The 15,883-nt window shown below is 38.6% G+C and overlaps 1 protein-coding gene across 5 annotated transcripts in view; it reads left to right on the top strand.

Moving 5' to 3' along the window:
* Window positions 1–15,311, top strand: part of ERCC8 (ERCC excision repair 8, CSA ubiquitin ligase complex subunit) — a 34,693-nt gene extending 19,382 nt beyond the window's left edge. For 3 of the 5 annotated variants that reach the window (XM_054054055.1, XM_054054057.1, XM_054054056.1), the window contains 3 exons: window positions 1,387–1,511; window positions 4,721–4,918; window positions 6,850–9,066. In XM_054054055.1, coding sequence (XP_053910030.1) covers window positions 1,387–1,511; window positions 4,721–4,918; window positions 6,850–7,206 — 680 coding nt within the window. In that variant the 3' untranslated portion in view covers window positions 7,207–9,066. The other 2 variants (XM_054054058.1, XM_054054059.1) reach the window with 2 other exon arrangements.
* Window positions 15,312–15,883: the final 572 nt, after the last annotated feature.

Here is a 15,883-nt window from a genome sequence, read left to right as displayed (position 1 = left end):
GTGTCAAAGGCTTTACTGAAGTCCAAGAAGACTACATCCACAGCCTTTCCCCCATCCAGTAGTTGAGTGATTTTGTCATAGAAGGTGATCAGGTTAGTTTGGCAAGATCTGCCTTTTGTAAACCCATGTTGACTGGGCCTGATCACCCGGTTCTCTTGCGTGTGCTTCATGATAGCACTCAAGATTACCTGTTCCATGACTTTCCCTGGCACTGAGGTGAGACTGACAGGCCTGTAGTTCCCCGGATCCTCTCTGCAACCCTTCTTGTATATGGGCACAACATCAGCCAGCCTCCAGTCTAGTGGAACTTCGATGAACAATATAGAATAGAACAGAAGAGACTATTTCAGTTGCAAGTGATTTACAATGGTCACTTAGTCCAAATGCCTCTAGACACTAGCTTGGGGTATCAACTACCTCTCTAGGAAGCTGTTCTGGGATTTGACTGTCCCCTTGTTAAATAAATGTTTCCTAATGTCCCATATAAACCTCCTAGTACATCTTGAACAATTCCCACACAACCTATCAGCGGATACCAAGGAGAAGAGTCCTCTATCTCCACTTCATCTCCTGAGGAAGCTGCAGAGAGCAATGAGATCACCCCTAAGCCGCCTCCTCTCCAAACTAGACAAACCCACAGTCCTCAGCTACTAATGACAGGACATTCCTTCCAGCTCTTTCACCAGCTTTGTTGCCCTTCTCCAATCACATTCAAGGACCTTCATGTCCTTCTTAAATTGTGGAGCCCAGGACTGCACAGAGTACTCAAAATGAGGTCACACCAAGGCCAAATACAGTGGGAAAATCCCATCTCTTGCCTGGCTGGCTGTACTGTATTTAATGCATCCCAGGATGCCATTTGCCCTGTTGGGTGGCAGGGCATTGTTGACTGATCCTGCTGCCAAGCCGCACCTCCAGATCCTTTTCTGCAAGGCTGCCTCTCCTCTCCCAGTTTATGCTTGTGCCTGTCATTACTCCCTCCTAGGTGCAAAATCTGATAATTGGACTTGTTAAGTATCATCTCATTAATCATAGCCCAGTGCTCTAAACCTAATCTGGATGCTTCTCCAAGGCCTCTTGCCTCTCAAGAGTCAGCAGCACCTTCCAGTTCGGTATCATCAGCAAACTTGCTAATGGTGCATTCAGCTTGTGCATCCGAATCATTGACAAAATCATTGAACAGGACTGGTCGTAGAATTGTTCCCTGAGGAACACGGTTGGAGACTAGTTGCCCATCAGATGCGTTCATAAACCAGGAATCAAATTATTCACTTACTGATATGTTACCATTTAAACAGCGCTTTCAGTACTACTTAGTGTGATAAAATGCATATACGAAATAGTAATTCTTCTGTAGAAATCTGAACCATCTCTTTTCCCTGACAGCTAACACGGCTCACAATGGGAGAGTTAATGGGTTGTGCTATATGAATGATGGGCTTCATCTGTTGACCATTGGTACAGATGATCGGATGCGGCTCTGGAACAGCTCCACTGGAGAAAACACGTTAGTAAGTTTTCAAGGATCTTCAGTTGTTTTCACTTGCACTAAATTTTAGAAGAGCTATAATTTCTGCAATTGTCATTACAATTTTCATTTTCATGAAGAGTATAGATGCTTAATCTCATCATTAGAAGATTTTGTGAGCATTTTTTTTATATTTATTTTTTTATTTCTACTTACTATAAAAAAAAGTGTAAAGAAGCCTGGATCTAATTAAAGACTGAAAATGGTAACTTTAAGTTCATGAATTTGTAAGCGTAGCTGATAACTCTTAAGACAGTAATGAAAACCTTAAAATGCAGTGACTGTTGGTAGATTTTTTATTAACCTGTTTTTCGTAGGTGTGCAGTCCACAGTTGTCCATACCCGAGAGTTTCACAGATTGACTGCCTGGTTTTCTTGCAACTGTCTTTGTGTTTTTCTGGAACCTTTTTTACTGGAGCTGTATAGCAGTGTTAAAAGTATCAGTCCCTCTACTTTTGCATTGCAACCAAATGGGGATGAGAGCGGTGACAAGAATTAAAGCTCTATTGCTGCTCTAGTTCTTTCTCAGCTTTGTTTTTTGATGAAGGTTCCTATGTTAATTTTCTGTTGAGTAAGGAAAATTGTTTCCTATGTTTATTTCAAAAAAAGAACATAGTAGGTAAGTCAGTTTCCATGGGATTTTAGCCATCAGAGATTATGGTCTGCTGTCATGAAAGGAAGAAATTTTACTCTACTCTAGAAATCTTTTCTTGTGCTGCTTAGTTTCAGAACACAGCAGAAAGAATTCCATATAGAAATTTAAATGAAAGCACTTTTCTATCTCCATGCTACCCATATTTGCCAGCTTGTTCTCAGCACTTAATATACAGATGTCTTTCTGTCTTCAAATCACCATCACCAAAGTAGATAATACAGTTTGTTCACTCTCATCGCCAGCTGGATCACTGTTTTTTGTTTTTCTGTGCCTGTTAGTTCATTGACTTGTTTCATACGCTGGTTTACAATTTCCTTGGTGTGGTATAGGTTGATCCTGGCTTGCTTTTTCAAGTCCAGGATTATATTGTCCAGAGTACTGTATTTTCACACTGTCCAGTAGTATCGCCTGAAGTAAGTTCAAGATACCAGCAGACAAATAAATGCATGCACAGGTAATACAAGTTTACACTATAGTCCCTTTTTTTTCCCCTACTAGCTAGTCCTTTTGATTTCCATAATTTTTTCTATGCTTTTCAGAAGGTTGAATTTAAGCCATATATATGATTTTTTAAGCAATGAGCCAACTCCTCAGGTCTAATGGATTGTTTCACTGAGTAGAAATGAATGTTTGAGTCGTAAACATGTTGCATACATCCTTTACCACAAGAAGGAATAGGAAGTCCTGATTGGCTGAGTAAAGAAGAACCAAAGAGAAGGAAGCAGGTTTTTGTTTGTGTGCTCAAAGGACAAAGTCAGTTTTTAAGATATTTCTTCAGTTCTTGTTTTGACAGCATCCTTTCCGTTGTTCCTCTATCAAGCAGGGACATTGAGTGTAGCCATATAATTTACTTTCCCCAGCCTGCACTTCTCCTTTTCATTGTACATGCCTTTGTTACGAGCAGTGTTGTGGCTTGGCAGTTGTTGCTATTAACAGCTCACATGCTGTGTAAAGGAGTTTAATTGCATAGTGGACTCCTCCCTCTTCATGAAAAAAAATATGTATGTATGTTTTATTTGTTAAAATTCTGATACTTTTTTTTAAGTAGAATTGTTTAGAGGTAAGCAATACTTTTCTCATTAATGTATTTGTCTTTTTTCTGTATTTTTTCAATAAATACAAATTTGATGTCTGATAATGCATAATGAAACTGATATACCCAGCTGGAATATTTTCTAGCACATTTGGAAACTTTCCACTTCCAATCTTTGAGTTTTTTATCTGTAAAGGACTTATCAAGATCTTGAAACATACAGACATTAATAAGCTATACTTCTTATACTATGTTTTGTTTGCAAGGCTTCACACACACCTCAGAAGCTAGGTCTTAGACGTGTAGCATTTATTCCTATCCCAGCTGCTTTTATTGTACTGAATTTCTCAATGATGATTTAGCTTTTGTAAGAATGTAGGCTTTTTTATCACTCTTAACTAGTCCATAATAATTTAGCAAGTTATTATTTGCTTTACTATTCTACTTAAAAAGCTGGATGTCTGCCAGCAATGTGTGCTTGTGGGCCAGAAAGCCAGCTGTATCTCAGGCTGCATCTAAAGAAGCATGGCCAACAGGCTAAGGGAGATGATTCTGCCCCTCTACTCCGCTCTGCTGAGTCCCCACCTGGAGTATGGCATCCAGCTCTGGAGCTCTCAGTACAGGAAGGACATGAACCTGTTGGAGTGGGTCCAGAGGAGGGCCACAAAATTGATGAGAGGGGTGGAGCGCCTCTCACTTGAGGACAGACTGAGAGAGTTGAGAAGGCTCTAGGGAGACCTTATTGTGGCCTTTCAGTACTTGGTGGGTACTTATGAGAAAGATGGGAACAGACCTTTTATTAGGGCCTGTTGTGGTTTTAAGCTGAAGGAGAATAGATTTTAAAGATAGAAGGCAGAATTTTTTTACAGTGAGGTTGGTGCAACATTGGAACAGGTTTCCCAGAGAGGTGGTAGACTCCCCATTCCTGGAAACATTGAAGGTCAGGTTATGCTGGGCTGTGAGCGTCCTGATCTGTTTGAAGATGTCCTGGCTCACTGCAGGGATGTTAGCCTAAATAACATTTAAAGGTACCAGCTAACCCAAGCCATTCTATGATTTATAATTGTGTACTATTGAGCATAAGGATTTATTTTAATAGTTCAATATTTGAGACAAAATTATTAAGTTGGATTATCTATGAAAATGTTCAAGGCAGTAACTCCTGAAACAGTTCTAATTTCAGTGATAGTTTGGATACTCAGTGTCGATCTGGCATGTAACAGTCTGTGCAAATTGTATTTCTAGGTATAGAACTGCTGATTTTTAGGCATGTCTTTCTTTCTCTTTCTTAAAGCTGATATTAAGGAGAATGAAATGTCATTATTAGAAAAGTTATTCTCTTGATAGACAGCTGTAATTGGAAATCTCAAGTGTTGTATTAACATTGGAAAGCTTAGAATTAATTTTGTTGGATGTTAAAGAAGAAATGAAATTGTCCTTTACGTGTAGAGTTGTTTCTTGTAGATTTAGTTAATAGCTAACTGCATAACCATTCATTTTACAGGTGAATTACGGGAAAGTCTGTAATGAAAGTAGAAAAGGACTCAAATTTGCTGTCTCTTGTGGCTGTAATCCAGAGTTTGCCTTTGTACCATGCGGTAGTACCATTGCTGTTTATACAATTTTCACTGGAGAACTCGTAACAGTGCTTAAAGGACATTATAGTACTGTCTACTGCTGTGTATTTCAGCCTGATTTTCAGGTAAGTAATGTACAGTTTTCCAGACAACTTGGATTATTTATGCAGATTGCCAAACCATTTGTACAAAAAGTGTTAGCTTCCCAGGGATGTCTTTTAATCAAAGGTCTTCCCATGAAAGGGAGTGACCTGTGTATCAAGGACACAAGAAAAGTGTGTTCAGGTTCTTGGGACAGCTCTTTTTATATTGCGTTCCTTCCATGATTAATTTTGTCTCACGTAAGTAACTTTTCAACATACCTATTCTTTTTTTTGCCTTATTTTGTAATTAAGAAATCATATGCACTAAGGCATTTTTCTGGAAAGCAATTCTGGCATGAATACAAAGTGAGCTACTTCATCCCTGAGGCTTGGAATATTCACATATAGCTAAGGCACATTATTTCTGGACTGTTCTTGACTAACTTAAAAAGTCCTTTGTTTTTAAGCATAGCTTCCCAACAGAAGTGCTAGTGTATTTATACTAAGTCAGCTTTGGTGTTCTTCTGATAAGATGAAGAGGTGAGGCTCATTAAATCTCACTGTCAGTCATGTTTTACAGCTCCAGAAATGAATCTCTCTTTAGTTGTCTCTATCTTGGCTTTTAAAATCCTTAAAAAGCAATAACATGTGTAAGCGTGCACATGATAAGTGCATCAGTCATTATAGCTGTAGGTTTATGCTGACAAAAACTGGGTTTGTTTATCTGTTGTGATTCCCGATTCTCTTTCAGAATTACCCTTTTGCAAAGTTTAGTTCTATATTATAGAAGTGTGACTGGACTTTCTTTTTCTTTAAATATGCTGCTTTAGTTGTGTTGAATTGTTACTCTGATGGAATAGCATTACTGTAGTCCATGTGTCTATACCAAAGGTAGTGGTGGTGGTGTTTTGACTGTGTTCATACCTGTACTTCCAAATAGGTCATTCCATCTTGAGACAATTAAGTACATTCCCCAGTCTTCATGTAATTCCAACAGAAATTATCATTTCCCAGTTAAAACTCCCTTTCTGACAATGCAGCCATTTGTAAAATTGATAGTTACCTGCTTTATTTTTCTTTTGCAAGCAATATTAAATCAATGTTACAGAAATTATTCACAGTTGTGCATTTCTATTTTCAGTTACTAGTAATAAATAAAATCAGTTTTGCTTGACAGAACCTGCTTTGTTGCAAACTGACTGATATTGTTTATAATCCTATATCTTAGCTCTTCAGTAACTGAACTGTTTATCCTTTTCCACTGTCTTGTTTAGGATTAAAGAAATATCAATTAATTATTTTTTTACTGTACCATTTCTTTTTTTTTTCCTTTTTTTCTTGAATAGCGTATTGGCTCACTTTCAGCTTCATAGTATTTCAGTACATATTAACATATAATTAACTTGAGCCAGAATTTTTCTTAGGCAGTTCTTTCAAGTCTCTGTGACAGAAATTATGCATCATTGGTAAAATGTGTAGCAGGTGGCTTGTTGACATAATTCTTAGGGATAGATTTGAAATTAGGGCACTATCTTTGTGTGAAACAAGGTCTATATCTTTTCTGCATAGTTTCTGCCATTTCCATCTAGTAGTGAGTCTTCATCGTTGTTAGAGTTCTCTTTGTTGTGCATAGTCGTCCAAAATTTTCTGCTGTCCTTAACCACACTGAGTGATTTTTGTCCTACTTGTCTCCAAATCTGGTTCTTAGATTTTCTTGTTAGTTTTTTAAGTGTTCAAAAGTTCTGGTTGATGCTGGTTGCTGCCAGTCCCTCACATTCTTTCTGTTCATTAACTGCATTTCAGTGACTATCTTTGTTTCACCTCGTAACTGGAATAGGCTCTAAGAGGCTCTGGAATAGGCTCTTTAACTTTGCATCAGTTGTGTATTTGAGGTGGGAAGTGTCTTCTGTTTGTGCAGAACTATAATCAAATATGATCGCTGATAAGCAAGTGTGTTGTGTTTGTCCAACAAGGTTTTGGTGGCAGAGAAGCTACAGAGTGGCTTCTGTAAGAAGATTCCCTTATGTCTGACAGAGCCAATGCCAGCTGGCTCCAAGCTGGACCTACTGCTTGTTAAGGCCAAGGCCATCAGTAAAAGTGGTAGCACCTCCAGGATAACGTATTTCGGAATTGGGATGGAGGGAAATCCTGCACAACTGAAGCCAAAGAAAGGAATGAGAATATATGGCAGAAAACTCACAGACATCAGGATCAGTGAAGGAAGAGAGGGAAGAGGTGCTCCAGATGATGGAGCAGAGATTCACCTTCATCCCTGCAGTGGTGGAGACCATGGTGAGGCAGGCTATCCCCCTGCAGCCGGTGGAGGTTAGCAGTGGAGCAGATACCTACGTGCAGCCCGTGGAGGACACTGTGCTAGAGCAGGTTGATACCTGAAAGAGGCTGTGATCCCATGGAAGGCCTGCCTTGGATCAGGTTTCTGGCAGGACCTGTGGACCGATGGAGAGGGGAACCTGCACTGCAGCAAGTTTGCTGGCAGGACTTGTGACCCTGTGGGGGACCCATGCTGGATCAGTCTGTTCCTGAAGGACTGCACCCTGTGGAAAGGACCCACACCAGAGCAGTTTGTGAAGAACTGTGGCCCCACAGGAGGGATCTATGTCTGTCTGCTGTGAGAGGGACCCTATGATGGAGCAGAGTGTGAGGAGTACTCCCGCTGATAAGGAAGGAGCAGCGGAAATAAGTGTAATGAACTGACCACAACCCTGATTACCCATCCCCTGTGCTCCTGCAGGGCAGGAGATAGAGAAAATCAGGAGTGAGGTGAAACCAGAAGAGTGCGAGGAAGATGTTTTAAGAGTTTTTATTTCTCAGTATCCTACTTTGATCTGATTGCTAATAAATTAAATTAATTTTAATTGGTGCGTGAGCTCTCCCTGTCCTTATCTCAACGCCAAGCCTTTTGTTAAGTTTTCCTCTTCCCTTCCGAGCTGAGGACAGGACCAAACAGAGTGACTTTGGTGGGCAACTGGCATCCAGCCAGGGTCAACCCACCACAACTAGCAACTAGCTATTTGCAATCCAGTGATATCAGTCTTTATCTGTTCTTATTTGGTACAAATTAATTAGCAGGTTGCATGGAGTGCCTTTGTGTTTGAGATATTGTGTAGAGCTCTCTCCACAGTGGTATGAGAGTCAGTTAATGTGTATATATGAGTATTGCTTTTAGGATCCTGGGAATAGAGCCATAAAATCAAGTATATTATTGTTGGCCTAAATTGTTCTTCTCTAAATATCTCTGTAACGTTCTTAAGATGTTAATCTGCTTGAGTAACAAGAACTGCAGAATTTGACTCTTTAATAAGAGCCATTAATTTAATAGGAGGTTGGTAATTTCAAGAGTGGTGTGGAAAAGGCAGCCTTCATTTTGCAATCTCTTAGATGCTTACTGTTGGATCTAATACGCTAGATACCATTGTGCCATTGTGCTGCTTAAAATAATTTAAGTAAACGAACAAGTGTTGGGCAAGAGTGGCTGGAAAGCTGTCCAGCAGAAAAGGACCTGGGGGTGCTGGCTGACAGCCGACTGAACCTGAGCTAGCAGTGTGCCCAGGTGGCCAAGAAAGTCAACAGCTTCCTGGATTATATACAAAATGGTGTGGCCAGTAGGAGCAGGGAAGGGATTGCACCCCTGTACTCAGCACTGATGAGGCCACACCGCAAACACTGTGTTCAGTTTAGCCACTCAGTACCAGAAAGATATTGAACTGCTGGAGTGTGGCCAGAGGAGGGCAACAAAGTTGGGGAAGGGTCTGGAGCACAAGAGTTATGAGGAGAGGCTGAAGCAGTGGGATTGTTTAGCCTGGAGAGGAGGAGGTTGAGGGGCAACCTTATTGCTGTCTACCAATACCTAAAAGGAGGTTGTAGCTAGATATGTGCTGGTCTCTTCAGCCAAGTAAGGAGTGACAGGACAAGAGGAAATGGCCTCAGGTTTTGTGAGGGAGAGTTTAGGTTGGATATTAGGAAAAATGTCTTTACTGAAAGAGTAGTGAAGCATTGGAACAGGCTGCCCAGGGAAGTGATGGAGTCACCATCCTTGGAGGCATTCAAAAAACCTGTACATGTGGTGCTTCAGGACATGGTTTAGTAAGCATGGTGGTGGTGTATTGATGGTTGGACTTGATAATCTTAGAGGTCTTTTCTGACCTAAACAATTCTATGATTCTGTGTTTCCCTTTCAGAAAAGGAAATGGAGTAAAGCACCATGCACACATAAGATGTTATAAAATATTAGGTATGCATTAGGAAACAATTTTCCTTTAAATTATAGCTACTTCTGTTGTTCAAGAAATGCCAGTGACATCTGCGAAGATACGTGGTGAATCCAGTGGTAGGCTAGTAAGTAAAGACAACTGAACGTTAGATCAGATTTTATTTACAATCTTTTCTCAGAGTCTTCAAACATTATAATATTTCAATATATTGTACCACAAACACACGTTGAGCATGTTTGTGATACAATATGTGTCCTATACTGTAATAAACAGGCATGGAACTCACTGGCTTTTCGTTTGACTGACTTGAGGTATGAGTCACCATTTCAGGGTGTAATAAATTATTGAAAGTAATGGTGCAGTGCATTTTAATTGTTGATCTTGCAGTGTCAGGATCAGAAAGTGAGAGTTGCATTTCTTGAACAGTAGAATCCTAAAAATAACCATTTATGTGGATAATCATTCAGCATGTTGACATTAAATGGAAGTATGCCGATGTCACTGCAACATTGCTCACAAGGATAGATTTTGGCATAGGAGGAGGCTATAAAGTTCTAGTGACGTTCTGTATTCTGTCAAAGACAAGAGACCTGCTTGAGTCTGCTGGTAGGATAAAGTGGGATTTGATCTATGTGTTGACATAATTTGGACCTGTCTTCTTTTAAACAACATAAGTAGGATGTTTCTCATGCAATTTTAAACTTTAATCTTGTGGTTTATGTATGAAAAACTTCATACATGGGACCAGTTTCACAAAAGCAAGTATGTGAGCTTTCTGAGGGATTACCCACATAAGTGACTATTTTTAGGAATTAGGCATTAAATTCCTTCACCAACTGTCAGTGTAATTCATGCAGTTCTAGAATCAAATATACATAATGTCGGAGACTCTCTGCAAAGACAGAACTGTAATTATTTATTGAACTTATGTTGAATCAAAGCATTAATAATGCGAATAATGCGCACAGAGTTACTAGCTTAAGTGTATAAAGCAACAGAGTTAAAGCAAGACTGTCATACCGCCAGCCTGAATACAACAGAAATATTTTATACATTTCACTAGGGCAGTTTAAATGCGTGGCAATATTCAGGTGTTGAAAGACATTGCAAATAATATGTAGGGGTATGAGTCAAGATTGAAGACATAGGGTAATATCTTCATGTGTGTTCATTTAAGTAGCGCTTTGGAAAATAGAAGCATTATTAATACAAAAGGTACTGCAAAGATGGTGCAGTATTTCTCATCAGCAAAATTTCTTCAGTTTAAAGTGACAAGAGAAGTCTCTATTTCCTTTCACAACGAGCTAAGAAAACTAAGCTATATTTGAATGTTAGCTATTTGGGGTACAGACTGTTTGCTTCCATGTATTTGCAGAGTGCCTTGCACAATGGGATCTCAATCCTTAGTCATTACCATAATAAACAGAGTTATTTATATTAAAAATAATAAATTGATCTTTCTGATCTCTGCCTTCCCAACAGGATACAGGCTTCAAATTATTCTTTATTTGCTCTTTTCCTTCCCTAGGCATACTGAAATTATGTTTACTTAATACTTCTTTGTTCCATACTTATGTGCTCTTCTAACATGTTTTACTAGATGCTTTTTAGTTGATTCATATTTTTTAATTATAACAAATCTTTACTTCCTTCCCCCTTACTTCTCCATTGAACATAACTAACCTCCTCAGCTTCTAACTGCTTAAAATACTTTTCTTTTTGGAAGACATGACAGAGGGAAGAAAAGTGCAGTTAAGCAATAAAGTTAATTTAAATCAGGGTACTGCTGTTTTGGTTAGCAATCTGGGAAAAATACAACTTATTTTAATTTGGCTTATCTTTTAAAATACTGTTCAAGATTGTAGTACAAATTAGAAAAGGTGTATTTGTCTTTATTTTTAAATAAGTATTTCATACACTTTTTTGACACTGTATCTATGTCACTGTTGTGTAAAATTGTGTATATGTAATTTTTGCTTGCTTCTTAAAGGAACTTTATAGTAGTAGTAAAGATTGCAATATCCTTGCGTGGATACCAGCTCTTCGAGAGCCAGTTCCTGATGACATTTCTGAAAAGGTAATGAATTTGTGAGTTTGAGCTCTACTTTTTATGGCTTCTATGCGTAGGGAGCTGGTGTGGAAGTTAAATATGAAGTATGTGTTTCACCATCAAAATTTGTAACAATTCCTAATTAAGAGGGGAATTGCCTACTATTTCTGTATAATCTTTTGATTTTTGTGCGGTTTCATTTTCTCTTATAGCTTAGTAAAATATTTTGCAGATTTCTAACTTCTCAATTAATTAAAAGTAGTATTTGTCATTTGGCTATCAGTCTTTCAACTTCTAGTTTAGCATCCTTAATTTCCATACTGTTTTCTGTAGTTTCTGCTATTTATAATTAGAAAGGTGCGAAAGATATTGTATACTGTGCAAATGTTAAAAAATCAGAATATATTAATGTTTTGTCTCATACCGTTCAAAAATGCCACTTTTTAAAATTGCTGAAATGTTCTAGTTTGGATAAGCAAATGATAAGAAGCACAAAGGATTTGGTTTTCTTTATAAGACAACTTATTTCAAAACTACCCTACACTTAAGCAAAGAAGAACACAGTAGTTTGGAAGATTATACGCCCTAAATCTAAAATGTGTTCAGTTGACCTGAAATTAACATCTTTGTTGTAACTGAGTGTTTCAACATGTGTAAATTGTTTCTTCTTAGTCTGAAAAACAAAAAAATGAATGCACAGCAACAAGATTAATCACTCAGCTCTGATTAGACCTGTCCTTTCAAATTTGACATGATGGACATATGTAATGTGTCATTATTTTGAAATCTGTTAAGCTATAGCTGCTGTTTGCAGGTGTTGTAGATGAGCACTGCCTCTGAAAGGAGCTGTACTGCTCTCCTCAGGCCACTAGTTCCTGCTCCTTCTCATGCACTATAGCAGACATTTGAATACCTTTATAACCAGAATCTGAAACCAAATAGAAGTAAACAAGAAAAAAGTTTTAACCTGAGTCAAAATTGTGATTTAGTGCACTGCATAGCTGCACAAACCCTTCAGCTTGACCCTAGCAGGAGCTGAGATAAAAAATGGTGGTTGGATGAGGGTAGAGGCCAGAACTACTTCTGAGACAGTAGTGCTCAGTTATGCTGGGCCAGGGAAATTATGACTTAAAACCAGAACAAACGGAGTATTATCTATCTGTTATGTTTTATACCAGGCATTTACAAAACTTCCATTCAGTGCTCCAGATACTTTTTGTTGAAATTGGAGTTAAAGAGAACTATTTATTTTCATAATTTACCCTGCCTCTAATCAGTGAAATGGCCAAAGAATTGGTTAAAAAAAAAGTCCAGTGTCCGTGACAGATATGATAGTTTGTCTACATATAGTAATTTAAGAAATACCTTTAGCATTGCCCTTATTTGAGTTTTGTATTTTTAATTAAGCAAACCACTGAGAGTATTTTTATTTTCTTTAGCCTCTACCTCAACAGCATTTAAATCCAGCATATGAAGATGCATGGAGCAGCAGTGATGGTGAAGGCTGAATTTCAATTGTGTTCTCATACAAAACTGACATTCAGGCACTGCTTTCACAGACTTTATCTACAGAATTGGATATTGTCAGACTTTTTATGAATTATTTGTGGTACAGTTCCGTTATTTCTCGAATACCTTACTCTAAGTTTCCATTGTTCTGTGTTCTCTCTTCACTATTAGAGTTAAATCTAAAGGACTGTTTTTTCATCCTTACTGATTTTTATATTTACCTTTATGCATTGGTATACTGTACTCAGTGTTGAACAGCTGATAAAGGAAAAATAAAAGCCCTTGGGACCAGTAATATTGCATCGTTTCTTGTATCACGAATACATGAAATAATCCCTGCCTTTCGAAGAGAATACAGAGGATTTTTCCTGAAGGAGGACTAGCTCAGGGATCCTGTCATATTATTTTTATCCATGTCTAGATTGAGCAGACTGTGTCAATTTTCAAGTGTTTTATGTGCTGTGGAAGCCAGCAGGATTTTGTGCTTGTTCTTTCGCATTTTCAGTTTTGCATTTCTCCACAAAAGCACTATTTGGTTCAGAAAGAGCTGGGATTATCTGTTCACATGTTTATATTGTGACCTCACCAACTAGTATCCGAATCTATCTCAGAAAGTTAAGAATAGAAACTAGTTTTATTAGAGTTTCTGTTGCTCCTATTAGCGGGCTTTTAGGATCAGTCTTCCATGTATGAAACTCTTATTTCCCTATCCAGCGTGGAGAATTCTTGGGTGGAAACAGGCTTGAAGTACAGCACAAAGAAGAGAGTGGATCACAATTTAAGTTAGAAATACTGAATGTAGTCCTTCAAAAATGTTTCCCTCTGAATCTGTGGTCCTAATGCCTCCTCTGTTTTGAAAGGGAGATGTAGATGCAACTCTATACAGGAAAAATGCCTTCCAAAACAGAACAGATATTAGGACCACAAATTCAGGCAAAAGATAAAGATTATTGTTCAAATAAATTAAATATGATAATTTAATAATAAATTAATAGTATACTATTTCTATGATTACTTAGTATTTTGTAATTAATTCACTATGCTTCTGTATTTTTATGTCTATACAAGATACAGTTTTTGTAGCAATCTAGAGTCTAGCATTGTAAAATGCTACAAAGTGAGGAATAGGCACATCAGGGCAATGTTGTAATTAAATATGCTTCGTAGGTAGTGCATATTTGCTGGGAGAGAAACAAAATTTAAGTTGCACTATTAAGTAGATAGCTGCAAGGTGGAAGACTTCCAGGAGTTTCACCCGAAGTTAAGGACCAACCTGACATTGTCACTTCTCAGGAAACGAGAAGAGAATTTTCTATTTTTTCCAAATGATGGTTTTAATTACCAGTGGTGGCTGTTCCCTCTAAGCCTGGAAAAACTGAGGAACAAATTTGAAGAAGGATTTCATGATTTTATTTCTGTCTTGAAGAAGATGATTTTTTTTTGTGGTATTATTGTGCATATCATTTATATATACCAGCTGTAAAGCATGTGTTTGGTATTTAAACTTCTAAATATGTGCACAGCAAATCGTAGAGCTAGTTATCACAGAATAAATGCATTATTTCTTTATTAGTTTTTGCTTATCTGTAATGTGACTACAAAGGCTCTCGATTTTAAAACAAACAAAAAACTCACCAGCTCTTCTGGACTGAGAATGGAATAAAAAATGGGACAGTTTGAAAAAATACATTTCTTCAAAAAGGTGAGAAATCATGAAAACTAAACCTATAAATAAGACTGTTGCATTAATTCTGCTGGTTTTGAAATGGCCTTTGTCAGCCGAGTTCCTTTTCCTGTGCTTTGAGTACACAATTACTGAGATTAGAAGGGATCACTGGAGATAGTGTAGTCCTACCTCCCTCCTTAAAACACAGTGGCCTTAAGCAGGCTGCTCAGGCTTGTGTCCAGTGTCAACAACCTACAAACCCGTTGCAATGTCTGAGCAGTTTTAGAGTAAAACTTTCTTCTTGGGTTTAAATGGAGTTTCCTGTATATCAGTGTGCATCTGTTGTGTCTTGCCCTGTTGTTGTATACCATTGAGAAGAGTGTGACTTCCTCTTCTTTACTGTCTCTTTCCTTGGCTCCATCAGATACATATTGCCTCCTTCAACCTGCTGACAGCACTTTTACTAATGCGACACAGAATGCTGTTAGCCTTCTTTGCTGCAAGGGCGCATTGCTGGCCTGTGGTCACTTCAGGGTCATCCGGGAGTGCTGAGTCCTTATCTGCAAAGCTGTCCCTGGCTTTTCTGGTCCATGGGCTTTCTCCTCTCTGAGTGCAGGATTTGGCATTTGCCTTTATTGAACATTAAGATTGATCATTGCCTTTTTCTTCAGTCTGTTGAGGTCCCCCTGAATGTTGACAGCACAACCATCTGGTGTATTAAGCACTTCTCCCAGTCTTGTATCATCTGCAAAGCTGTTGAAGGTACATTCTGTTCTATCATCAAGGTAATTAATAAAGACGTTAAATAATACTGGTCCCACTGTTGACTCCTGGGGTACACCACAAGTGAATGGGCTCCAAGTGGACTTTGTGCCACTGATTGCAACCCCCTGGGCCTGGCCCTTCAGCCATTTTTTTATTTGATGTCCACTTGTCTACTTTGTCAGTTTGTCTGTAAGAGTGTTTTGGGAGACTGTCGGGAGCCTTGCTAAAGTAAGGGTAGACATACACCGTTCTTCCCTCATCCAGCAAGCTGGATACTGTGTTTTAGAAGGCTATCAGGTTGGTTGGGCACAATTTGCCTTCATAAGTCTGTGCTGACTGCTACCTTAATGTCCTTTATGTGTCTGGAAGTGGTTTCCAGAATTATTTTCTTTATCACCTTCCCAGGAATGGAGATGAGGTTGACCTGTATTTTCTGGATCTTCCTTCTTGAAGACATGGGTGACCTTGGCTTTCTTCCAATAAACTTCTCCTGCTCACCATGACCTTTCCAAGATGATGGTGGTCTTGTAGTGACATCAGTCGGTCATGGTTGCTTTCAAGCACTGTTGATTTGTGTATGTCTCGTTTGTTTCCCTAAGTGATCCTGCTCTGCCAAGGGTACACTTTCCTTAGTCCTGACTTTCTAGTGGTCTCAGGGACCTGGGGTCACTAAACTCTAGTCTTACCACTAAGACTGTGGTGAAGAAGCATGGAGTACCTCAGCATTTTCGATGTCTTTTGTCTCTGGTTCCCCTGTCCCATTTAGCAGTGGGTGCACATTTTCC

The sequence above is a fragment of the Cuculus canorus genome, chromosome Z (assembly GCF_017976375.1).
Source record: "Cuculus canorus isolate bCucCan1 chromosome Z, bCucCan1.pri, whole genome shotgun sequence".
NCBI lineage: Eukaryota > Metazoa > Chordata > Aves > Cuculiformes > Cuculidae > Cuculus > Cuculus canorus.
This window is presented reverse-complemented; position numbering and strand designations above follow the sequence as displayed.